The sequence below is a fragment of the Oncorhynchus nerka genome, linkage group LG3 (genome assembly GCF_034236695.1).
Source record: "Oncorhynchus nerka isolate Pitt River linkage group LG3, Oner_Uvic_2.0, whole genome shotgun sequence".
NCBI lineage: Eukaryota > Metazoa > Chordata > Actinopteri > Salmoniformes > Salmonidae > Oncorhynchus > Oncorhynchus nerka.
In genome coordinates this window covers 50,628,168-50,652,377 of record NC_088398.1, presented here as the reverse complement: position 1 = coordinate 50,652,377, position 24,210 = coordinate 50,628,168, and the positions used below count along the sequence as shown (strand labels likewise).

Genomic DNA, 24,210 nt, shown 5'->3' with positions numbered 1-24,210 from the left:
ACGGCCCACTACAATTGGAGAATGTGGCTCTGTGCTAGCTGTAGACCACTAGGCTAGGCTAACATGTAGATAGCATGTTGGTTACGGAGTTGAGCTGCTGGGCGACTCGGCTATTCTTTCCCATGAGGAGTTGAGCTGAGCTGAAAAGGCTATATTGTGCTACAGTATTCTGGACATGTCTGTTCAAGGCTGAGCAGCAGCAGTACTCTGCAACATAGTATTTTATCTACTTCAGTGGCGTAGCGCAGTTTCATAGGGCCCCCCCCTCAAGGTCCAAGAGGAAATGTGCAGTTTTATAGATAATCTCATGCTTTTTTTTTTACACTTTGTCATGAGGATGAGAGAAAATGTTGCAGTTTTAGAGCTCGGGGATTCTTGAAAGATTAACATTTGAAATATCTATTTTGATAGACTAAAGTATCAGCTATGACATCACGCAAAGGAACAACCTATTTATTTATTTTTTAAATAAAATGTAACTAACTGGATTGTTGTAAACTCAATCTGACCCAATAAAGGACATTTAGTTCTTACAATTGTCCAAGTGTTTAAAAGGCCTTGATTGTTTAATTCTAACATTTGATTAATAAAATATGTAATACAAATCTCCAAACTTCTTTTTGTTTTGTTTTAATGCACAATTAAATTCTCCAGGGCTAATTTCGTTAGCATGGTATGTTCTTCTAGATTTAGTACATAAAACAACATTTATAAAGCCAATATGATCCCTTAGGTCTAATATGCTTAAACAATTCAAGTGCTTGCTATGTTGCAGAACAGTGATTACATTTGGGGGGGGGGGGGGTTGACAAAAAAAAAGTATCTTAAGGGGGTTTAGCCATCAGTGACAGGAGTTGACAAGCCACAGAGCTGACAGATACTCACAACAGTCCAATAAAAACATTGGATAAAAGTAGCGACTCAGAGCTAGAAAATGGTATATCATACACTACAGTTGAGGAACAATGGGAAAATAATTCTGCTTTGAAAGTTGATCAACTTGTAACCTCACTTTTGAGAAAATGGCCATTGAATATTTGGTACACCTACTGGAGAGCTCTACTTTGTCTACACCCATTCAGCATCTTTCACACCCTCTTAAGCTTTAGCCCCACCCAACTCTAAGGATTAACATGTGAGGCTATGTACTAAACGACCAAAGATTAAGACTAAAGGCTGGTTTATACTATGGTGTGTTCGTAATTGAATCTGTTGTGCCAGATTGTGCTCTGGGTGTTCGTAAACTCAGTGTTGTTAAGATTGTCCATTCGTAAATTCAGAGCATTTCACACTCAGAGCGTTCAGCGCACACACTGGACGCTCTGGCCGAGGAGTAGTGTTGATCCGAGCGTTCTGACTAAACAGCAGTAGTCAAGCACCCAAACTAACTAGCTAACATTGGCTAGCTTGCTAGCTACTTCCAGACAAAAATGAGAGAACAGCTCACACTGACCATTTTACACTCTAGAAGAGCTGGTTAGGCCGTTTATGTTAGCGTTGGTGACTGCAACTGTACTGCTGGCAATTTAATTACACTTTTTGCCAACGTTTACTGACACCGGCCATATTCAACAGGTGTTGAGCGTTCGTAAATTCATCAGTTATTCTGCGCTCTGGCACACTCAGACGAGAGTGCTCTGAAATCGGAGTAGATAGCCAGAGTGAATTTACCAGATACGTCTGTTACGGATACAGTTATCCTGTGTGTGTGTGTATCCTGTGTGTGTTTCTTTTCTCTCCTTCTCCCCTCACAGGTGAAAACCATCACTCCCCAATCAGTCAACAATCAATTATCAATCAGAAGACACACCTCCTCCTATTTCCTACCCTATCACAGTTCCTTCCCCATGGTTTAAAAACCCCATCATTTGTTTGTTCTAGAGCTCAATCTCTCTGTAAATGCCATGTCTGTAGGTCTCTGTGTTTCACTCTCGCTTTGTGTCTTAACCTCTCTTTTGTTTAAGCACCTCATAGCACTTTGTCATCACCTGTGAGTATTGTTTTTGGTTATGGTGTTTGTTTGTTGCTGGTGGGAAAAGGGGGAAACCAAGACAAGTCGCCCATGGGCATACACTACCCGTAGGTGAACTTTGTTAAATACACTAGTTAGAACTGGGCGGACCACCCACTGTATTTTTGGTTAGTTAGTTAGCTGTTGTTAAAGTAGGCTAGTCTAGCTTAGGGGTGTTTTTGAATACTTATTGTTTCTTTCCTTGGGTCCAGCTCAGCCCCTTTTCCTGCTCCCCCCATTACCGTGTGTTTATAAATAAACCTGGAGTTTGACGGTAGATTTCTGTTGTCGTGGTTATTTCGTTCACACTTTTACTTTGTCACAATAATAATTTGCATGAGTTATGTTACGGGTCTCATTACCATCCCCCCTAGACTGTCGAGCCAAAAGGGATTCGTAACACGTCTTTTGACAGTTGTCGCAGTGACACAAAGGGGATGCCGTCGTGAAATTCGAGGCATTATCAAGTGCTTGCAAAATTGTGAATTTGTGGTCCCACCTTAACCTGTTGCTTCTACTCGGGACGCTTGCGTCCCAACTAGAGCTCTGGAAATGCAAATGCGCTACGCTAAATGCTAATAGTATTAGTTAAAACTCAAAAGTTCATTAAAATACACATGCAGGGTATCGAATTAAAGCTACACTCGTTGTGAATCCAGGCAACAAGTCAGATTTTTAAAATGCTTTTCGGCGAAAGCATGAGAAGCTATTATCTGATAGCATGCAACACCCCAAAAGACCCACAGGGGACGTAAACAAAATAATTAGCATTTCGGCGTTACACAAACCGCACAATAAAATAGAAAACATTCATTACCTTTCACCATCTTCTTTGTTGGCACTCCTAGATGTCCCATAAACACTATTTGGGTCTTTATTTCGATTAAATCGGTCCATATAAAGCCTAGATATCGTTATATGTAGACTGTGTGATAAACGAAAAAAACATTGTTTCAAAACGTAACGTCATTTTTTAAAATTCAAAAAGTCGACGATAAACTTTCACAAAACACTTCGAAATACGTTTGTAATGCAACTTTAGGTATTAGTAAACGTTAATAAGCGATAAAATTCATCAGGAGGCGATGTAAAAATCATTAGCTGTCCGTCTGGAAAAATGTCCGGCTAGAAACTCAACGAAAATATCCGGTCCTAGACCGGAGGAGATACGGTGTCCTGTATGTGTTTGACCAAGAAAAAACTCGAAGGGAAATGACAAGACTCTAGACACCGTGTGGAAGCTGTAGGTACTGCAACCTCAGTCAATTAATTGTGGTTCACCTTTATCAATGGGTTCAAGTAGCGCATGGATATATTTTCCCATTTTCAGTGATCAGTTTTTCCTGTGCTTTTCGATGTAAATGCCGTTCTGGTAAAGCCACAGCAGTGATTTAACCAGTTTTTAAACGTCTGAGTGTTTTCTATCCACACAGACTAAGCAAATGCATATACTATATTCCTGGCATGAGTAGCAGGGCGCTGAAATGTTGCGCGATTTTTAACAGAATGTTCAAAAAAGTAGAGGGTCGACTTAAGAGGTTAAACCCTCAAACTTTTACAGATTCACAATTGAAAGCATCCTGTTGGGCTGTATCACCGCCTAGTACAGCAACTGCACCTCCCGCAATCGCAGGGCTCTCCAAAGGGCGATGCGGTCTGCCCAACACATCACCAGGGGCAAACTACCTGCCCTCCAGGACATCAACAGCACCCGATGTCACAGGAAGGCCAAAAAGATCATCAAGGACATCAACCACCCAAGTCATGGCCTGTTCCCTCCGCAATCGTCCAGAAGGAGAGGTCAGTACAGGTGCATCAAAGCGGGGACAGAGAGAGTGAAAATCAGCTTCTATCTCAAGGCCATCAGACTGTTAAATAGCCATCACTAGCCGGCTTCCACCCGGTTACACAGCACTGCACCTTTGAGGCTGCTGTCTTAGACATGGAATCACAGGCCACTTTAATAATGGAACCATATTCACTTTAATAATGTTTACATAGTGCTTTACTCATCTCATATGTATTATATTCTACTCTATTTTAGTCAATGCCACTCCGACATTGCTCAATCTAATATTTATATATTTCTTAATTACATTCTTTTACTTTTAGATGTGTGTGTGTGTATTGAATTATTAGATGCTACTGCACTGTCGGAGCTAGGAACAAGCATTTCGCAAAACGTGTGTATGTGACCAATAGCATTTGATTTGAGAGACAACAGCCTGCGCAAAAGACAAAGCAGAGCTCTGCCTTTTCAAATCATTAGATTCTCATCATGCAGCCTTACAATATATTAAAAATCGAAACATATTGCCCAACGTTTGTAGAACAACTAAAGCTCCATAAAGTCTAAACGAAGCATATAGGAGTAACTATTTCTTTGTTAACCGCTCAACACAGAATAGCCGCATGTGCGCACTCCCTCAACTAATTGAGGAAACACTTATTTTATTCAGCTTTGTTCAATTGCATTCTTCAATCTATAAAATAATATAATGCCACGGAATTATAAGCAAATCTAGTCTGCTAAATGAACTAGTGTAGCCCACAGCCATTTGTGGTATGCTATTCTTTTCTTCAGAAATTATTCTCATATCATGTTTCTTTAGACCCGTCGAAAATATTGGAATTATTGTGAAGGTGTAGGCTATGTTGCATGGATTTACTAGACTTCTTGGCTTGTAGACTGTGTGTGGAAGCCAGGAGATGCTAAATGGGTTTGTTAATTAATGGTCAATTACCGTGAGAACGACAGTTATTTGCTTGACAATCACCGGCTGACGAAATTTCATGCCCGCCACAGCCCTAGGCGAGATAATTAAATAATACATTTGACGCCGTAAAACGTTATGCAAGTTGGCACACGACAAGGGACTATTGGAAAGTCCTGCTGAGTTCACTGACCCTCAGCTAAAAGCTTTCAACACAAATCTTCCTAGCCCCCTCACACTAAAAGCATTTGAGTCACTTAGTGGCCAAACACTGTGCAGCCTCATATGACACAACAGAGATCAAATGGGTAAACTAACTACCAGTAGCTACATATCCCTATTTATGTTTATCGTGTGCATCTCTGGAAGCACGCCTGGGGATTGGAACTTACATTGAACAGAGTAGGATGCCAGGACCGCGGCAGTGTTGTGCGGGCAGGGCAGTCTGTGGGCCACAAATCACAAACACACAAGTCATGACATTGATTCATTTGGATCAATATGAAAATCAAAGCTTTTACCAATGGCAGCTCTATTCGAGTAGTGTGTCAAAGTGCTGGGCAGGTAGAATTTGTAAGGTCACTAGAGCGGTGTGCGAGCGTGCTGCTGAACCAGTGTAAATAAAGGACAGCCAACTCACCTTCCTGTCAGGATGTCCTGTTTGAGCTGGAGGAAATACTGGTACCTAGTGGAATAAGGAGAGCAGTTACACCAACAACGTGATAAACATGTCTCTATGATTATGGGCAATAGAACACACTTGGATAATCCACAATCCAATTACAGTAGAATGACTGAACAGGACCCACTCACATGGAGCTTCTCTGATGCTTATTGCTTAGGCTACATTTCTATGACTTAACTTGTCGACTGTGTTGTAACTAATACTGAATTCATCTCATCATAGTGTGAGTGCTCATCAGCAGTGTTGTGTGGTGTCTGGAATCAATGGTGCACATCCAGAACAGATCCATGCCTCTGTATCTTAGATATACAAAGTGGTACACTCACTTGATAAGGCTGGATGAGCAAGGAAATGCTTGAGAGCATAAATTGATTAAACAACACGGGAGTATCCAGACTGTAACTCTGTTTCTATTGACCATGTATGGAATCCCCAGCAATAGAGGCAAAGAACATCCATGGCATGCTACTCCCCTGTTTATGACTAGCTGTGTGCAAGGCTTCCAGCAGTGTAATTTGTCATTTTTTGGCTAATCTATGTACCATGTCGATTCTAGTCTTTAACTGGTAGCGAGCTCTAAAACCCTGCAGGACCTATTCCTAACAAGTTTAATCTATTCATCCCCATTAGTACGATTAGCGGTTTAGGGCTTTGGTTAGTGTAATACTGGCCTATAGTTTAACAGTTACCCTGTGTAATTTGTCTCCTTATATGGGCATGACATGGCAGGTCCTTATCTAGTGTACTCTTTATTAGTATCCTTACCTAGTATACTCTTCCTGAAGTTTATTTGGGTCTGTCACAAAGAACTTCACTCTGAAGCTCAGATTATAAGGCGATCCCCCTATAAATGTACAATGAGACAGATTATTGTATTTCCACTTTAAAAACAACCACTTCCCTGTTAATCCATCAATTTCTGAGCAGTAGATTGAATGTTCACCTACTTTTTAACTGCTTCCTTATGGGTTTGTTTGGATCCAGCCACCTCTGTAAAATATAGATGAGGAGAAACTCAGACAAGTTCCTCAGCAACCCTGCTCACTCAATTATTCACTAGTCAGCCCCCTCCACCTCTCACTTTACCTCATCCCACCTCTGCTTTCCATAAGGTAAATGCAGGCAGGGTCATGTTGATCTGTAGCTAGATACTAGCTAAATACAAATTGACCACACCGTAGTGACAGTACACAGCATTTATGGAGGGGTGATGAGGACTCTGCCAACAACGCGTGTTGATCTTAACACTGCATCAGTGTGGGTCATTGAGCAGCAAGCTGTGGTGTAGTAGTGTGTAGTGGCATGCAATGTGTTCCGTTAGCCTAAATCGTGTTGGAAGCCTGTATGTTAACAGATGAATTGTAGATTCGATTATATTGTCTTCAGAAAGTATTCAGACCCCTTTTGCTAAAATGTTTTAAACAAAAAAATTAAAAATCCTGAATCTACACAAAATACCCCATAATGACAAAGTGACCGGGTTTTTAGAAATGTTCGCAAATGTATAAAAATAACAGAAATCCCTTATTTACATAAGTATTCAGACCCTTTGCTATGAGACTCGAAATTGAGCTCAGGTACATCCTGTTTCCATTGATCATCCTTGATGTTTATTCAACTTGGAGTCCACCTGTGGTAAATTCAATTGATTTGACATAATTTGGAAAGGCAAACACCGGTCTATATAAGGTCCCACCGTTGAAAGTCTTGTTTGAGCAAAAACCAAGCCATGAGGTCGAAGAAATTGTCAGTAGGGAAGCAAAGTACAGAGAGATCCTTGATGAAGAGCGCTATGGAGCAGGTTAAGACCTCAGACTGGGGCAAAGTTTCAACTTCCAACAGGACAACAACCCTAAGCACACTGCCAGGACAACGCAGGAGTGGCTTTGGGACAAGTCTCTGAATGTTCTTGAGTGGCCCAGCCAGAGCCCGAACTTGAACCTGATCGAATATCTCTGGAGAGACCTGAAAATAGCTGTGCAGCAACGCTCCCCATCCAACCTGACAGAGCTTGAGAGGATCTGCAAAGAAGAATGGGAGAAACTCTACAAATATAGTTTGCTGAGCTTGTAGCATCATACCCAAGAAGACTCTAGGCTGTAATCGCTGCCAGAGGTGCTTCAACAAAATACTGAGCGAAGGGTCTGAATACTTATGGAAATATAATATTAGCAAACATTTCTAAAAAACAGTTTTTGCTTTGTCATTATGGGGTATTGTGTGTAGATTGATGAGGGGAAAAACTTTTTTTTCCATTTTAGAATAAGGCTGTAACTTAAAATGTGGAAAGTCAAGGGGGTCTGAATTACTTTCCAAGGGCACTGTATGTAGAAGAATTGGTTCTAAACATATTTGACTCACTCCAACCCTCCCCATCTTAGCCGTATTAATCCATCTCCATTTCTGACAGCAACACAATAGTCTACAGACTACATTTACCCATGACTGTTACACTACTAGATGTCCAAAAGGCACAGACAATTACATTTAGGTGTGAGCAGAAAAAGCTACAATCAGTGACAATTGGAGACTGTAGGAAATTGATGAAACAACTTCAGTCAACACTAAGAGTCTGACCTTGGCACCTACCGGGCTGTCTGAGGATTCGTCGGCCAGATGCAGGCCGAAGTAGTCCCTTTCTGTCAGCTCCAGGTGCTTAAACACTACATCCAGTAAGACATGACCCTGGTCGTGTTTCTGTAGAGGGGGAGAGAGGCGGGGAGGGAGAAAGATAATTACTCATGGGAAACATCTGATTGTGTGTGTGTACACGTACACACACACACACACACACACACACACACACACACACACACACACACACTACCAGTCAAAAGTTTTAGAAAACCTACTCTTTCAAGGGTTTTTCTTTATTTTTTACTATTTTCTACATTGTAGAATAATAGTGAAGACATCAAAACTATGAGCACACATGGAATCATGTAGTAAGCAAAAAAGTGTTAAACAAATCCAAATATATTTTATATTTGAGATTCTTCAAATAGCCACTCTTTGCCTTGGATTGATTTGCGCAGTTGCCATTCTCTCAACCAGCTTCACCTGGAATGCTTTTCCAACAGTCTTGAAGGAGTTCCCAAATATACTGAGCACTTGTTGGCTGCTTTTCCTTCACTCTGCGGTCCGACTCATCCCAAACCACCATAATTTGGTTGAGGTCAGGTGATTGTGGAGGGCAGGTCATCTGATGCAGCACTCAATCCCTCTCCTTCTTAGTAAAATAGCCCTTACACAACCTGGTGGTGTGTTGGATCATTGTCTTGTTGAAAAACAAAATGAGTCCCACTATGCCCAAAACGTGATGGGATGGCGTATCGCTGCAGAATGCTGTGGTAGCCATGCTGGTTAAGTGTGCCTTGAATTCTAAATAAATCACGACAGTGTCACCAGCAAAGCACCAACACCATAACACCTCCTCTTCCATGCTTTATGGTGGGAAATACACATGCAGAGATCAAACGTTCACCCACACCACGTCTCACAGAGACAGTGGTTGGAACCAAAAATCTCCAATTTGGACTCCAGACCAAAGCACAAATTTCCACAGGTCTAATGTCCATTGCTCGTGTTTCTTGGCCCAAGCAAGTCTCTTCTTATTGGTGTCCTTTAGTAGTGGTTTCTTTGCAGCAATTTGAGCATGAAGTCCTGATTCACACAGTCCCCTCTGAACAATTGATGTTGAAATGTGTCTTTTACTTGAACTCTGTAAAGCATTTATTTGGGCTGAAATTTCTGAGGCTGGTAACTCTAATGAACTTATCCCCTGCAGCAGAGGTAACTCTGGGTCTTCCATTCCTGTGGCGGTCCTCATGAGAGCCAGTTTCATCATAGCGCTTGATGGTTTATGCGACTGCACTTGAAGAAACTTTCAAAGTTCTTGAAATTTTCCGCATTGACTAACCTTCATGTCTTAAAGTAAATGGACTGTCGCTTATTTGAGCGGTTTTTGCCATAATATGGACTTGGTCTTCTACTAAATAGGGCTATCGTCTGTATACCACCCCTACCTTGTCGTCACAACACAACTGATTGGTTCAAACGCATTAAGGAAAGAAATTCCAACAATTAACTTTTATCAAGGCACACCTGTTAATTGAAATGTATTCCAGGTGACTACATCATGAAGCTGGTTGAGAGAAGGCCAAGAGTGTGCAAAGCTGTCATCATGGCAAAGGGTGGCTATTTAAAGAATTTTGATTTGTTTAACAGTAATGGTTACTACATGATTACATATGTGTTATTTCATATTTGTGATGTCTTCACTACTATTCTACAACGTAGAAAATAGTACAAATAAAGAAAACCCCTTGAATGAGTAGGTTTTAGAAAACCTTGGACCGGTAGTGTATGTCAAATCAAATTGTATTTGTCACGTGCCAAATACAACAGGTGTAGATAGACCTTACCGTGAAATTCTTAGTTACAAGCTCTTAAACAACAATGCAGTTCAAGTTAAAAAAATAAAATTAAAAGTAAAAAAATAAAAATAACAAGGCTATATACAGGGGTACGGGTTAGTCGAGGTAATTAGTACATGTAGGTAGGGGTAAAGTGACTATGCATAGATTTGAGGGGGGGGCAGACTGTGTTCACGTCTCCAAGTTAAATCCACATGCCACAAGTCTCCATGACAGCCAGGCCGGAGTGGTTGCACTGTCTGTCTACCTTGGCTCAGTCCCATTAGGGACAGTGACAACCACCCTTCTGCCCTCTCCTCCCCCAGGGCTTCGCCTGAGACTCACATCACAGCAGTGTTGTGCCAGTGAGTGGATGGTGGTGGTGTTGACACAGAACTGCAGTCTCAGCTGAGAGACTGCAGAGTCTGTTGGGTCCATGTCACAGCCCCAGGCAGCAGACTGGCAGCTCTGGGCTGTTGACTGTCAATTACGCGCTCAACCCTGGCTAGAGGATACCAGAGGGCGACACCTCTCTCTCCCTCTGGCTGGCACTGACCCTGCTGTGTTAGCCACTGCAGGATTAGTAGGTCCCTGTGAGCTGGGGGTGACTTCAGCTTTCTAAATCACCAGGTCAATATAATCAAGTGATCTGAATGAGAGGGAGACAAAGACCGCAGAGTGATGGTAACTTTTTATAGGCCCCTTAAATATTTAATTTATCCAACCTGGAACCCTTTCCTATTGGTCTATTAACAAATTTACCGCATCGGTGTATCACAACGGAAAGCCAAAATTCACACCCATGCAACCCTGCGGATTAGAATGTCCTGCGAAGATTGTATTTTCAACCAGCAAGTAACAAATCATTTTCCCTTCAACTAAGTGACGATAAATCATGGTCTAAATACTTTCAATAAAGAGTACTGGTATGTGAACCCGTCAACCCTTGCTCAGCATCTCTACTCCTCTCATGTTCTAATCTAGAGGAAAACAAGCCAAACAAGGAGCTCCTCAAATTCCCAAGAAAGATAACTCTGCCGTTGCTTCTAGAGCTGATATGAGAGTTAATATGAAGATGATTCATAATAAAGGTAGTGGGAGGTGTAGTGGGAGAAGTAAATGAGGAGAGGAGCAGCGGGGGCGGTGAGGAGCGCCACCTGACATTCTAGGATTCCCCCTGGACCTGTGCCCTGGTACCCTCGACAATGGGCCAATCAGATGTCTCTGTTGAGAACAAAACACTGGTAAAGTTATGCATGGGAACCTGAGCCAGACGTCGCATGGAGGGCAAACAGTCACACACCATCTCCACGTCACCCTGGGGGATGTGACTGTGTCTGACATATATCTTGGGTACTGTAGCAGCATGGAATTCAACATTCACACAGCTGACTCAATGCTCGGTGTGTAGTATGGAGACCAATGAACTGTGTGGTTGTTGTGCTTTTACAACCAATAGGCTAGGCACCACGGAAATGGTCTCTCACAGGCCTACAGAAAACCAAAATGTTCAGCTGTAGGCTAGTTGCGCCAAGACAAAACCTTGGTAAAATAATCTGTCATTGTCGGTTATTCTTTAAAAAAAGTACCCACTGCTGAGAGTAGAGGACTGTGGATTTTGGAGCCTAAATTTCACATCACGAAAATAATTTTCAGTCAGCATGGAATTGTGACATTACCTAATCTATTCCAATGCTTTCCTTCTGTGTTATTTGCTGCTCCTTGACTGTCTGAAGTGGTTTTTCTGACTGGATGTGGGCCCTTTCTTTTGTGTTACTCTAGCAAGCTCTCAGGCTGCCGTCTCCTCCTCGCTGGCTTTCTAAAAGCCTCAGGACAAATGTGCAAATGCAGCCAAACAAACGCACACACACACGTTGATAGGACAGCACTCTGAAGCATGGGAAGGGGGTTCATTTACACAACTCTTATCTTCTCATTGCATGCTAGTTAAATTGCTGACGTTTCTTGTCTCAATGTTGTTATCTTAAGACTGGGTGGACACTGAGGTAATTAGAATGAATGGGAAAGTTAGATTAACACGTCTTGAAAGATCCTTCAGTTATCTGGGAGGCAACTTGAGAGACTAGAGGGCTAGCCCATCTGTGGAGGAGAATGGCAATGGGCCTATTCTGAGATCCCCACTGAAGACTGGGTGAGTGGGGGGGTGAACGACTCGGCAGGCAGGGCCAAACAACCAGTCTTGTGCTGATCTTCATCAATCGTCACACTTCTATCTGTGAGCCAGCGCCTGAGATGGTGAGGACTGGACTAGCGAGGGAGGAGAGGGGGAATGTTAGGGTCAATGCAGGCCAGGGGTCTGAATGAAAGATCTCTAAAGTAGATGTGGTGTCAATGCACACAAGTCTGTGTATGAGAAAACAAGTATGAACATAAACATACAATATAGAATTCACATTTAAACATACTGTACATGGTTGCAATCACAAGCCATAAAGCTAGACGGATCTCTAGTAAAGTCTTTAAAAAGAGGCTTGGGGCACTGCTAGAGCCTAAGCCTGGAGGAATGAGGGAAATGTGGAAAGACATGAGGCAGCTTGTCCAGGAGCAGCAGATAACAGATACACGGGTAGAAAATAAAATCAGCTTGATTGTCGCTCTCTGATCTATTGTCGGGGGCCAAGTTAACCTCACCTTTCATGTAAAAAAGTAATGACCATGCTTTTAAGGGGAAATTATAATTAGTTTGGGATTTTGTCAAAGAGGCCCTTTAACTACTTACCAAGTCAGATGAACTCTTGGACAATGTTCTCTCTAAACTGCACACACGCAACTCTCGGACAGCCTTGCAGAGAAGCACTAGATTGAACTTCACTCAATTTTCTAGTTTTCCCCTTTAGTTAACACTAGCAACATTTCCCTCTACTGTGGGAATTGTGATCGAATCAACGCATTAGCCACTTTCAATGTAGCATACCTTAACAAAAACTATGCAAGACATAGTAAGCAAAACTAACTTTGCCAGAGATTTTGTTGTAGGCAGAGCGCATCGGAGTAGGACAGGCACGACTCAGGCCCACACTCTCCATAGACCGGTGCCCCATAAGCAATCAGAGCTGCAGTAGGCCTATATGGAAATAGCCACTGCCAAATGGATCTGTGCCATTCATCTTGAACTAGACTGTGATAAGGCTACAGTATGAGCAGTTGCGAATAGATGTTTTGAGATCAAAGCGAAAGCTACATGTAGCCACGTGTGCATATTTGTTCATAATATTTGCTAGTTAGTGCGTTATTAACCATGTTATAGCTCATTTCTAGTCAAATGGTTGAGTGGTTGCTTCCAACAAGAGCACAAAATGTATGCATTTCTAGCCAACTTTGAAAAGCAAGTCAAGTTTCTTGTCTTAAAGGGGCAGTATTGTATTTTGAGACGTCTTGAATAAGCTAAGTAGCTAATAGGCAGAGCGTAGCATAATTTGTCTGATTCTCTAATAATGGTATGGGAATAATAATGAATCGTATTTTGCAAAGTGGTTTCTTGCATCAAACAACATTTTCAGTCACCATGACTGAGGAACAAGTGGATAAACAGGTTAATTTCAAAAGTCTCATGGTATGTATGCCTACATTGAACACCACACATTGGCTGCCACTGTCGGCTGAATGATGGAAATAGCTGTTCTATGTTAAAATGTTATAGGATGGATGTACTCAAAGTTTGATGGTTGACCACTCTGGTAGGCCTATATTATGATCAAAAAGCCACAGTTGCCTACTTGGCCACTTAAAACTAACGTAAAGCAGGTACAGCCTTACATGCTGACAAAACCAGGCATGTGAATGTGTCCACATACTGATTTTGTCCATCCACATCAGAGGCGATTAGGACACGCTGGTTGAAATATCACAAAACCAACTCTGAACCAACTATATTAAAATTTGGGGACAGGTAAAAATACACAAAAACATTCATGGACATTTAGCTAGCTTGCTGTTTGTTGCTAGCTAATTTGTCCTGGGATATAAACATGGGAGTTATTTTAACTGAAATGCACAACGCCTTTATTCTAGATCTTTGTAGACTTTTGACCCATTTTGAGTCACAAAATTGAGTTTTGCTCTACTTTTTTAAATGTATTTATTTATTTAACCTTTATTTAACCAGGTAGGCAAGTTGAGAACAAGTTCTCATTTACAATTGCGACCTGGCCAAGATAAAGCAAAGCAGTTCGACACGTACAACAGAGTTACACATGGAGTAAAACAAACATGCAGTCAATAATACAGTAGAAAAATAAGTCTATATACGATGTGAGCAAATGAGGTGAGATGAGGTAAAGGCAAAAAAGGCCATGGTGGCGAAGTAAACACAATATAGCAAGTAAAAAATCAAATTAAAAAATAAAACACTGGAATGATAGATTTGCAGTGGAAGAATGTGCAAAATAGAGAGAAATAATGGGGGTGCAAAGGAGCAAAATAAATAAATACAGTAGGGGGAGGGGTAGTTGTTTGGGCTAAATTATAGATGGGCTATGTACAGGTGCAGTAATCTGTGAGCTGCTCTGACAGCTGGTGCTTAAAGCTAGTGAGTGGGATAAGTGTTTCCAGTTTCAAAGATTGTTGCAGTTCGTTCCAGTCATTGGCAGCAGACAACTGGAAGGCGAGGCAGCCAAAGTAAGAATTGGTTTTAGGGGTGACCAGAGAAATATACCTGCTGGAGCGCGTGCTACAGGTGGGTGCTGCTATGGTGACCAGCGAGGTGAGATAAGGGGGGACTTTACCTAGCAGGGTCTTGTAGATGACCTGGAGCCAGTGGGTTTGGCGACGAGTATGAAGCGAGGACCAGCCAACGAGAGCGTACAGGTCGCAGTGGTGGGTAGTATATGGGGCTTTGGTGACAAAACGGATGGCACTGTGATAGACTGCATCCAATTGATTGAGTAGGGTATTGGAGGCTATTTTGTAAATGACGTCGCCGAAGTCGAGGATCGGTAGGATGGTCAGTTTTACAAGGGCATGTTTGGCAGCATGAGTGAAAGAGGTGTTGTTGCGAAATAGGAAGCCAATTCTAGATTTAACTTTGGATTGGATATGTTTGATGTGAGTCTGGAAGGAGAGTTTACAGTCTAACCAGACACCTAGGTATTTGTCGTTGTCCACATATTCTAAGACAGAACCATCCAGAGTAGTGATGTTGGATGGGCGGGCAGTTGCAGGCAGCGATCGGTTGAAGAGCATGCATTTAGTTTTACTTGTATTTAAGAGCAATTGGAGGCCACGGAAGGAGAGTTGTATGGCATTGAAGCTCGTCTGGAGAGTTGTTAATACAGAGTCCAAAGAAGGGCCAGAAGTATACAGAATGGTGTCGTCTGCGTATAGGTGGATCAGAGACTCACCAGCAGCAAGAGCGACATCATTGATGTATACAGAGAAGAGAGTCGGTCCAAGAATTGAACCCTGTGGCACCCCCATAGAGACTGCCAGAGGCCCGGACAACAGGCCGTCCGATTTGACACACTTAACTCTATCAGATAAATAGTTGGTGAACCAGGCGAGGCAATCATTTGAGAAACCAAGGCTATCGAGTCTGTCGATGAGGATGTGGTGATTGACAGAGTCGAAAGCCTTGGCCAGGTCAATGAATACGGCTGCACAGTATTGTCTCTTATAGATGGCGGTTATGATATCGTTAAGGACCTTGAGTGTGGCTGAGGTGCACCCATGACCAGCTCTGAAACCCGATTGCATAGCGGAGAAGGTATGGTGGGATTCGAAATGGTCAGTAATCTGTTTGTTGACTTGGCTTTCGAAGACCTTAGAAAAGGCAGGGTAGGGTAGATATAGGTCTGTAGCAGTTTGGGTCAAGTGTCCCCCCCTTTGAAGAGAGGGATGACGGCAGCTGCTTTCCAATCTTTGGGTATCTCAGACGACACGAAAGAGGTTGAACAGGCTAGTAATAGGGGTTGCAATTTTAGAAAGAAAGGGTCCAGATTGTCTAGCCCGGCTGATTTGTAGGGGGTTCAGATTTTGCAGTCCTTTCAGAACATCAGCTGACTGGATTTGGGAGAAGGGGAAATGGGGAAGGCTTGGGCGAGTTGCTGTGGGGGGTGCAGTGCTGTTGACCGGGGTAGGGGTAGCCAGGTGGAAAGCATAGCCAGCCGTAGAAAAAGGCTTATTGAAATTCTCAATTTTAGTGGATTTATCAGTAGTGACAGTGTTTTTTCCTATCCTCAGTACAGTGGGCAGCTGGGAGGAGGTGTTCTTATTCTCCAAGGACTTTACAGTGTCCCAGAACTTTTTTGAGATTGTGTTGCAGGAAGAACATTTCTGCTTGAAAAAGCTAGCCTTGGCTTTTCTAACTGCCTGTGTGTATTGTTTTCTAGCTTCCCCGAAAAGTTGCATATCACGGGGGGGCTGTTTCATGCTAATGCAGAGCGCCATATGATGTTTTTGTGTTGGTTAACCTCTTCAACCTATGGGGGCGCTATGTCATTATTGGATAAAAAGACGCGCCCGTTTTAAGCGCAATATTTTGTCACGAAAAGATGCTCGACTATGCATGGAATTGACAGCCTTGGAAAGACAAAAACTTTGACGTTTCCAAAACTGCAAAGATATCTGTGAGTGCCCCAGAACTAATGCTACAGGCGAAACCAAGATGAAACTTCAAACAGGAAATTAACAGGATTTTTGACGCTGTGTTTACTAACGTCTCCTTATATGGCTGTGAATATGCTGTGAACGAGCTTATGCGCTCTGCCGTTCATCCAAGATGTCTGCAGCATTGTGGCGTATTTGTAGGCATATCATTGGAAGATGATTTTGGTTTTGTGAAAGTTTATCGTCGACTTTTTGAATTTAAAAAAAAAACGTTACGTTTTGAAACGATGTTTTTTTCGTTTATCACACAGTCTACATATAACGATATATAGGCTTTATATGGACCGATTTAATCGAAATAAAGACCCAATAGTGTTTATGGGACATCTAGGAGTGCCAACAAAGAAGATGGTGAAAGGTAATGAATGTTTTCTATTTTATTGTGCGGTTTGTGTAACGCCGAAATGCTAATTATTTTGTTTACGTCCCCTGCGGATCTTTTGTGTTGTAGTGTATTGTTTCATGCTATCAGATAATAGCTTCTCATGCTTTCGCCGAAAAGCATTTTAAAAAATCTGACTTGTTGCCTGGATTCACAACGAGTGTAGCTTTAATTCGATACCCTGCATGTGTATTTTAATGAACGTTTGAGTTTTAACTAATACTATTAGCATTTAGCGTAGCGCATTTGCATTTCCAGAGCTCTAGTTGGGACGCAAGCGTCCCGAGTAGAAGCAAGAGGTTAAGATGGTGAGGAAGTCATTTTTTTTAAATAACCAGGCATCCTCTACTGACAGGATGAGGTCAATGTCCTTCCAGGATCCCCCAGGCTCGCTGAAGTGTTTCAGGGAGCGTTTGACAGTGATGAGTGGAGGTCATTTGACCGCTGACCCATTACGGATGCAGGCAATGAGGCAGTGATCACTGAGATCTTGGTTGAAAAGAGCAGAGGTGTAATTTAGAGGGCAAGTTGGTTAGGATGATATCTTTGAGGGTGACACGGCTAGAACATCCGGGTTGGCAGAGTGTGCTAAAGCAGTGAATAAAACAAGCTTAGGGAGGAGGCTTCTAATGTTAACATGCATGAAACCAAGGCTATTACAGTAACAGAAGTCATCAAAAGAGAGCGCCTCGGGAATAGGAGTGGAGCTAGGCACTGCAGGGCCTGGATTCACCTCTATCACCAGAGGAACAGAGGAGGAGTAGGATAAGGGTACGGCTAAAAGCTATGAGAATTGGTCGTTTAGAACGTCCGGAACAGAGAGTAAAAGGAGGTTTCTGGGGGCGATAAAATAGCTTCAAGGTATAATGTACAGACAAAGGTATGGTAGGATGTGAATACAGTGGAGGTAAACGTAGGTATTGAGTGATGATGAGAGAGATATTGTCTCCAGAAACATCATTGAAACCTAGTGATGTCATCGCATGTGTGGGTGGTGGAATTGAAAGGTTCGATAAGGTATAATGAGCAGGGCTAGAGGCTCTACAGTGAAATAAGCCAATAAACACTAACCAGAACAGCAATGGACAAAGCATCAAATCAAATGTTATTTGTCACATACACATGGTTAGCAGATGTTAATGCGAGTGTAGCGAAATGCTTGTGCTTCTAGTTCCAACAATGCAGTGATAACCAACAAGTAATCTAACTAACAATTCCAAAACTACTGTCTTATACACAGTGTAAGGGGATAAGGAATATGTACATAAGGATATATGAATGAGTGATGGTACAGAGCAGCATACAGTAGATGGTATCGAGTACAGTATATACATATGAGATGAGTATGTAGACAAAGTAAACAAAGTGGCATAGTTAAAGTGGCTAGTGATACATGTATTACATAAGGATGCAGTCGATGATGTAGAGTACAGTATATACGTATGCATATGAGATGAATAATGTAGGGTAAGTAACATTATATAAGGTAGCATTGTTTAAAGTGGCTAGTGATATATTTACATCATTTCCCATCAATTCCCATTATTAAAGTGGCTGGAGTTGGGTCAGTGTCAATGTCAGTGTGTTGGCAGCAGCCACTCGATGTTAGTGGTGGCTGTTTAACAGTCTGATGGCCTTGAGATAGAAGCTGTTTTTCAGTCTCTCGGTCCCAGCTTTGATGCACCTGTACTGACCTCGCCTTCTGGATGATAGCGGGGTGAACAGGCAGTGGCTCGGGTGGTTGATGTCCTTGATGATCTTTATGGCCTTCCTGTAACATCGGGTGGTGTAGGTGTCCTGGAGGGCAGGTAGTTTGCCCCCGGTGATGCGTTGTGCAGACCTCACTACCCTCTGGAGAGCCTTACGGTTGAGGGCGGAGCAGTTGCCGTACCAGGCGGTGATACAGCCCGACAGGATGCTCTCGATTGTGCATCTGTAGAAGTTTGTGAGTGCTTTTGGTGACAAGCCAAATTTCTTCAGCCTCCTGAGGTTGAAGAGGCGCTGCTGCGCCTTCTTCACGACGCTGTCAGTGTGAGTGGACCAATTCTGTTGGTCTGTGACGTGTATGCCGAGGAACTTAAAACTTGCTACCCTCTCCACTACTGTCCCATCGATGTGGATAGGGGGGTGTTCCCTCTGCTGTTTCCTGAAGTCCACAATCATCTCCTTAGTTTTGTTGACGTTGAGTGTGAGGTTATTTTCCTGACACCACACTCCGAGGGCCCTCACCTCCTCCCTGTAGGCCGTCTCGTCGTTGCATATTGACATTAAGGAGAGGCATGCTTCGTTGAGTGATCATAAGGGTTCAGTGAGTAGTGAGGTTGGTTGGGGTAACGATTCAGACAGCTAGCTGGGCCATCGGGCCATCGGTAGCAAGCTAGCGTAGGACGGTGGTCTGTTTTTAGCCACTTGGTGCACTTCCGTTAGTAGATTAGTGAGGTTCCGTGTTGTAGAGGGGATCAATCCAATTGGCAAAATAGATATAGTTATAGTGACCCAAGAAAAATTGTCCGAGAGACCTATTCAGATAGCAGCCGATAAGACAGCTAACGATTAGATGGGCCGCAGATGGGCGTTCAGGTAACATCGCGACGGAGGAGCCAGATGGATAACTCCCTCGTGCAGATAACGTCGGTAGTCCAGTCGTGAAGGCCCGGTGGGGCTCCGCATCGGCAGTAAAACGGGTCCGGATAGGTGATAGTAGCTCAGGAGTGGTTGATGGAACTCGTCAGCTGGCTAGCTCCAGAATAATTTAAGTTTGCTCCGGGACCGACGTAAGCCAATAGTCACACGGATAGCAGCTAGCTAGCTGCGAGATCCAGGTGTAAATGTTCAGAGCTTTCAGTTGAAATCCGGGGATATGGAGAGAAAAATAGTTCCGGTATATGTGATACAGGTAGTATCACATTTTTAATTTCATTTCATTACAGCACAACGGCTTGATTTGTTTGATCGTAGCTAGCTACATAGCTAGCTACATAGCGTCTTTGTATCAAAGATAATTGTGTAGTCTAGAGCGATTTCCTAGGTTAGCTAGCCAGCTATTGTCGTTCTTTTAACGCAACGTAACGTAATCAACACTGCTAGCTAGCCAGCTAGCCCCGAATAGCAGCACAGTAGAAACTATTACACTCAACGGAACGACTTGATTAGTGTAGTGTCAACAACGCAGCCACTGCCAGCTAGCCTACATAGTCAACAACGCAGCCTCTGCCAGCTAGCCTACTTCAGCAGTACTGTATCATTTTAATCATTTTAGTCAATAAGATTCTTGCTACGTAAGCTTAACTTTCTGAACACTCGAGACGTGTAGTCCACTTGTCATTCCAATCTCCTTTGCATTAGCGTAGCCTCTTGTGTAGCCTGTCAACTATGTGTCTGTCTATCCCTGTTCTCTCCTCTCTGCACAGACCATACAAACGCTCCACACCGCGTGGCCGCGGCCACCCTAATCTGGTGGTCCCAGCGCGCACGACCCACGTGGAGTTCCAGGTCTCCGGTAGCCTCTGGAACTGCCGATCTGCGGCCAACAAGGCAGAGTTCATCTCAGCCTATGCCTCCCTCCAGTCCCTCGACTTCTTGGCACTGACGGAAACATGGATCACCACAGACAACACTGCTACCCCTACTGCTCTCTCTTTGTCCGCCCACGTGTTCTCGCACACCCCGAGAGCTTCTGGTCAGCGGGGTGGTGGCACCGGGATCCTCATCTCTCCCAAGTGGTCATTCTCTCTTTCTCCCCTTACCCATCTGTCTATCGCCTCCTTTGAATTCCATGCTGTCACAGTTACCAGCCCTTTCAAGCTTAACATCCTTATCATTTATCGCCCTCCAGGTTCCCTCGGAGAGTTCATCAATGAGCTTGATGCCTTGATAAGCTCCTTTCCTGAGGACGGCTCACCTCTCACAGTTCTGGGCGACTTTAACCTCCCCACGTCTACCTTTGACTCATTCCTCTCTGCCTCCTTCTTTCCACTCCTCTCCTCTTTTGACCTCGCTGGTTCTGCTCACACTGCCCTACCCTGTGCTCTGACCTCTTTCTCCCCTCTCTCTCCAGATGAAATCTCGCGTCTTGTGACGGCCGGCCGCCCAACAACCTGCCCGCTTGACCCTATCCCCTCCTCTCTTCTCCAGACCATTTCCGGAGACCTTCTCCCTTACCTCACCTCGCTCATCAACTCATCCCTGACCGCTGGCTACGTCCCTTCCGTCTTCAAGAGAGCGAGAGTTGCACCCCTTCTGAAAAAACCTACACTCGATCCCTCCGATGTCAACAACTACAGACCAGTATCCCTTCTTTCTTTTCTCTCCAAAACTCTTGAACGTGCCGTCCTTGGCCAGCTCTCCCGCTATCTCTCTCAGAATGACCTTGATCCAAATCAGTCAGGTTTCAAGACTAGTCATTCAACTGAGACTGCTCTTCTCTGTATCACGGAGGCGCTCCGCAGTGCTAAAGCTAACTCTCTCTCCTCTGCTCTCATCCTTCTAGACCTATCGGCTGCCTTCGATACTGTGAACCATCAGATCCTCCTCTCCACCCTCTCCGAGTTGGGCATCTCCGGCGCGGCCCACGCTTGGATTGCGTCCTACCTGACAGGTCGCTCCTACCAGGTGGCGTGGCGAGAATCCGTCTCCACACCACGTGCTCTCACCACTGGTGTCCCCCAGGGCTCTGTTCTAGGCCCTCTCCTATTCTCGCTATATACCAAGTCACTTGGCTCTGTCATAACCTCACATGGTCTCTCCTATCATTGCTATGCAGACGACACACAATTAATCTTCTCCTTTCCCCCTTCTGATGACCAGGTGGCGAATCGCATCTCTGCATGTCTGGCAGACATATCAGTGTGGATGACGGATCACCACCTCAAGCTGAACCTCGGCAAGACGGAGCTGCTCTTCCTCCCGGGGAAGGACTGCCCGTTCCATGATCTCGCCATCACGGTTGACAACTCCATCGTGTCCTCCTCCCAGAGCGCTAAGAACCTTGGCGTGATCCTGGACAACACCCTGTCGTTCTCAACTAACATCAAGGCGGTGGCCCGTTCCTGTAGGTTCATGCTCTACAACATCCGCAGAGTACGACCCTGCCTCACACAGGAACCGGCGCAGGTCCTAATCCAGGCACTTGTCATCTCCCGTCTGGATTACTGCAACTCGCTGTTGGCTGGGCTCCCTGCCTGTGCCATTAAACCCCTACAACTCATCCAGAACGCCGCAGCCCGTCTGGTGTTCAACCTTCCCAAGTTCTCTCACGTCACCCCGCTCCTCCGCTCTCTCCACTGGCTTCTAGTTGAAGGTCGCATCCGCTACAAGACCATGGTGCTTGCCTACGGAGCTGTGAGGGGAACGGCACCTCACTACCTCCAGGCTCTGATCAGGCCCTACACCCAAACAAGGGCACTGCGTTCATCCACCTCTGGCCTGCTCGCCTCCCTACCACTGAGGAAGTACAGTTCCCGCTCAGCCCAGTCAAAACTGTTCGCTGCTCTGGCCCCCCAATGGTGGAACAAACTCCCTCACGACGCCAGGACAGCGGAGTCAATCACCACCTTCCGGAGACACCTGAAACCCCACCTCTTTAAGGAATACCTAGGATAGGATAAAGTAATCCCTCTCACCCCCCTTAAAATATTTAGATGCACTACTGTTCCACTGGATGTCATAAGGTGAATGCACCAATTTGTAAGTCGCTCTGGATAAGAGCGTCTGCTAAATGACTTAAATGTAATGACTTAAATGTATATTCTGGTCTGAGTCGCGTTGAACAAAACTGGCGATAGCTTTTTGAGCTAAAGGATAGCTGATGACCATCAACCGTGGTTAGCTAAATACTAACAGTAAACTGGCTAGCGCCTGGCTAGCTTCTATTGTAGATTTCAGATTTGAGGTAAATAATATATATATATTTTATTTTTTTAAATTGGTGAGGCGGGTTGCAGGAGAGTGTTTTGAAGTTGAGATTTTGGAAAAGAAAATATATAAAAGATATGCGAAGAAAGATGTAAATAAATATATATATATATACACACACACACACACACACGGGACACAACAGGACAAGGACATCTGACTGCTATGCCATCTTGGATATCATCAACCAATACTGTGACAATACACAGATAAAAGGGGAAACCTAGTTAGTTCCTACTAATCTCTCCTCCTTCCGTCTTTTTCTGTGGACTTTATATGGCGGTTGGCAACCAACTTTAAGGTGCATTATCACCACCAACTGGACTGGAGTGTGGACCTCAGTTCAGCTTTCAATCCCCCACGTGGTTAAATGCTCCTAAAAACCAATGAGGAGATGTAAAAGGTGGAACTAGCAGCACGTCAAACGTCAAAAATAGAAACAATTTCTATTTTTGCACCTGGCAACGTATATGACGCGCAAAAGAAGTTTGGATTAAATTATTAAATGGATGAAATTAATAACATGCATGTGTACATTTATTTTGCAATGCTCGTGCACGCAATGCAGACGTTGTGGTCAGCATGTCAGTGTTCACAGTAAACCCGTAACGGGAGTTGCACATAATTTTCACAACGTTCAAGTTCACGCTCAGCAGACCTGACATTTTCTCAGTGCTGAAAAAAAATAAAGGGAACATTGCTCGTGGAAGGAAGTTGCTAACTAGCGTTAGCGCAATGACAAAGTCCTGTAGACTCGCAAAACAATCTCTAACTTCCTTCATACGTGATGCAGACAAAAAAATAAATAAAAATATCCAATTAAAATAGGAGTTTGACCAATTCCAGTCCCTTCGCTTTGGGAGTCCAGGACCCTGGGAAAATAAATATATAAGACAAAACACACATCCCGACAAGAGACACTACATAAAGAGAGACCTAAGACAACATGGTATCAGCACAGAACATGGTACAAACGTTATTGGGCACAGACAACAGCACAAAGGGCAAGAAGGTAGAGAGAACAATACATCACGCAAAGCAACCACAACTGTCAGTAAGAGTGTCCATGAGTCTTTGAATGAAGAGACTGAGATAAAACTGTCCAGTTTGAGTGTTTGTTGCAGCACATTCCAGTCGCTAGCTGCAGCGAACTGAAAAGATGAGACCCAGGGATGTGTGTGCTTTGGGGACCATTAACAGAATGTGACTGGCAGAATGGGTGTTGTATGTGGAGGATGAGGGCTACAGTATATACAATTGAAGTCAGAAGTTAACATATACATTTTTCACAATTCCTGACATTTAATCCTAGTTAAAATTCCCTGTCTTAGGTCAGATACGATCACCACTTTATTTAAAGAATGTGAAATGTCAGAATAATAGTAGAGAGAATTATTTATTTCAGCTATTATTTATTTCATCACATTCCCAGTGGGTCAGAAGTTTACATACACTCAATTAGTATT

The 24,210-nt window shown here is 43.6% G+C and overlaps 1 protein-coding gene across 3 annotated transcripts in view; it reads right to left on the bottom strand.

Annotated features, from left to right (window-relative positions):
- The window catches only part of LOC115110187 (tyrosine-protein phosphatase non-receptor type 4-like), a 127,678-nt gene that overhangs the window by 50,124 nt on the left and 53,344 nt on the right, over positions 1-24,210 (bottom strand). For 2 of the 3 annotated variants that reach the window (XM_029635621.2, XM_029635639.2), the window contains exons 3-7: positions 7,988-8,107; positions 6,358-6,400; positions 6,176-6,254; positions 5,366-5,410; positions 5,118-5,170 (exon numbers count right to left, since the gene is read on the bottom strand). In XM_029635621.2, the coding sequence (XP_029491481.2) occupies positions 5,118-5,170; positions 5,366-5,410; positions 6,176-6,254; positions 6,358-6,400; positions 7,988-8,107 (340 nt within the window). The remainder of the gene's footprint in view (positions 1-5,117; positions 5,171-5,365; positions 5,411-6,175; positions 6,255-6,357; positions 6,401-7,987; positions 8,108-24,210) is intronic. The other variant, XM_029635629.2, reaches the window with a different exon arrangement.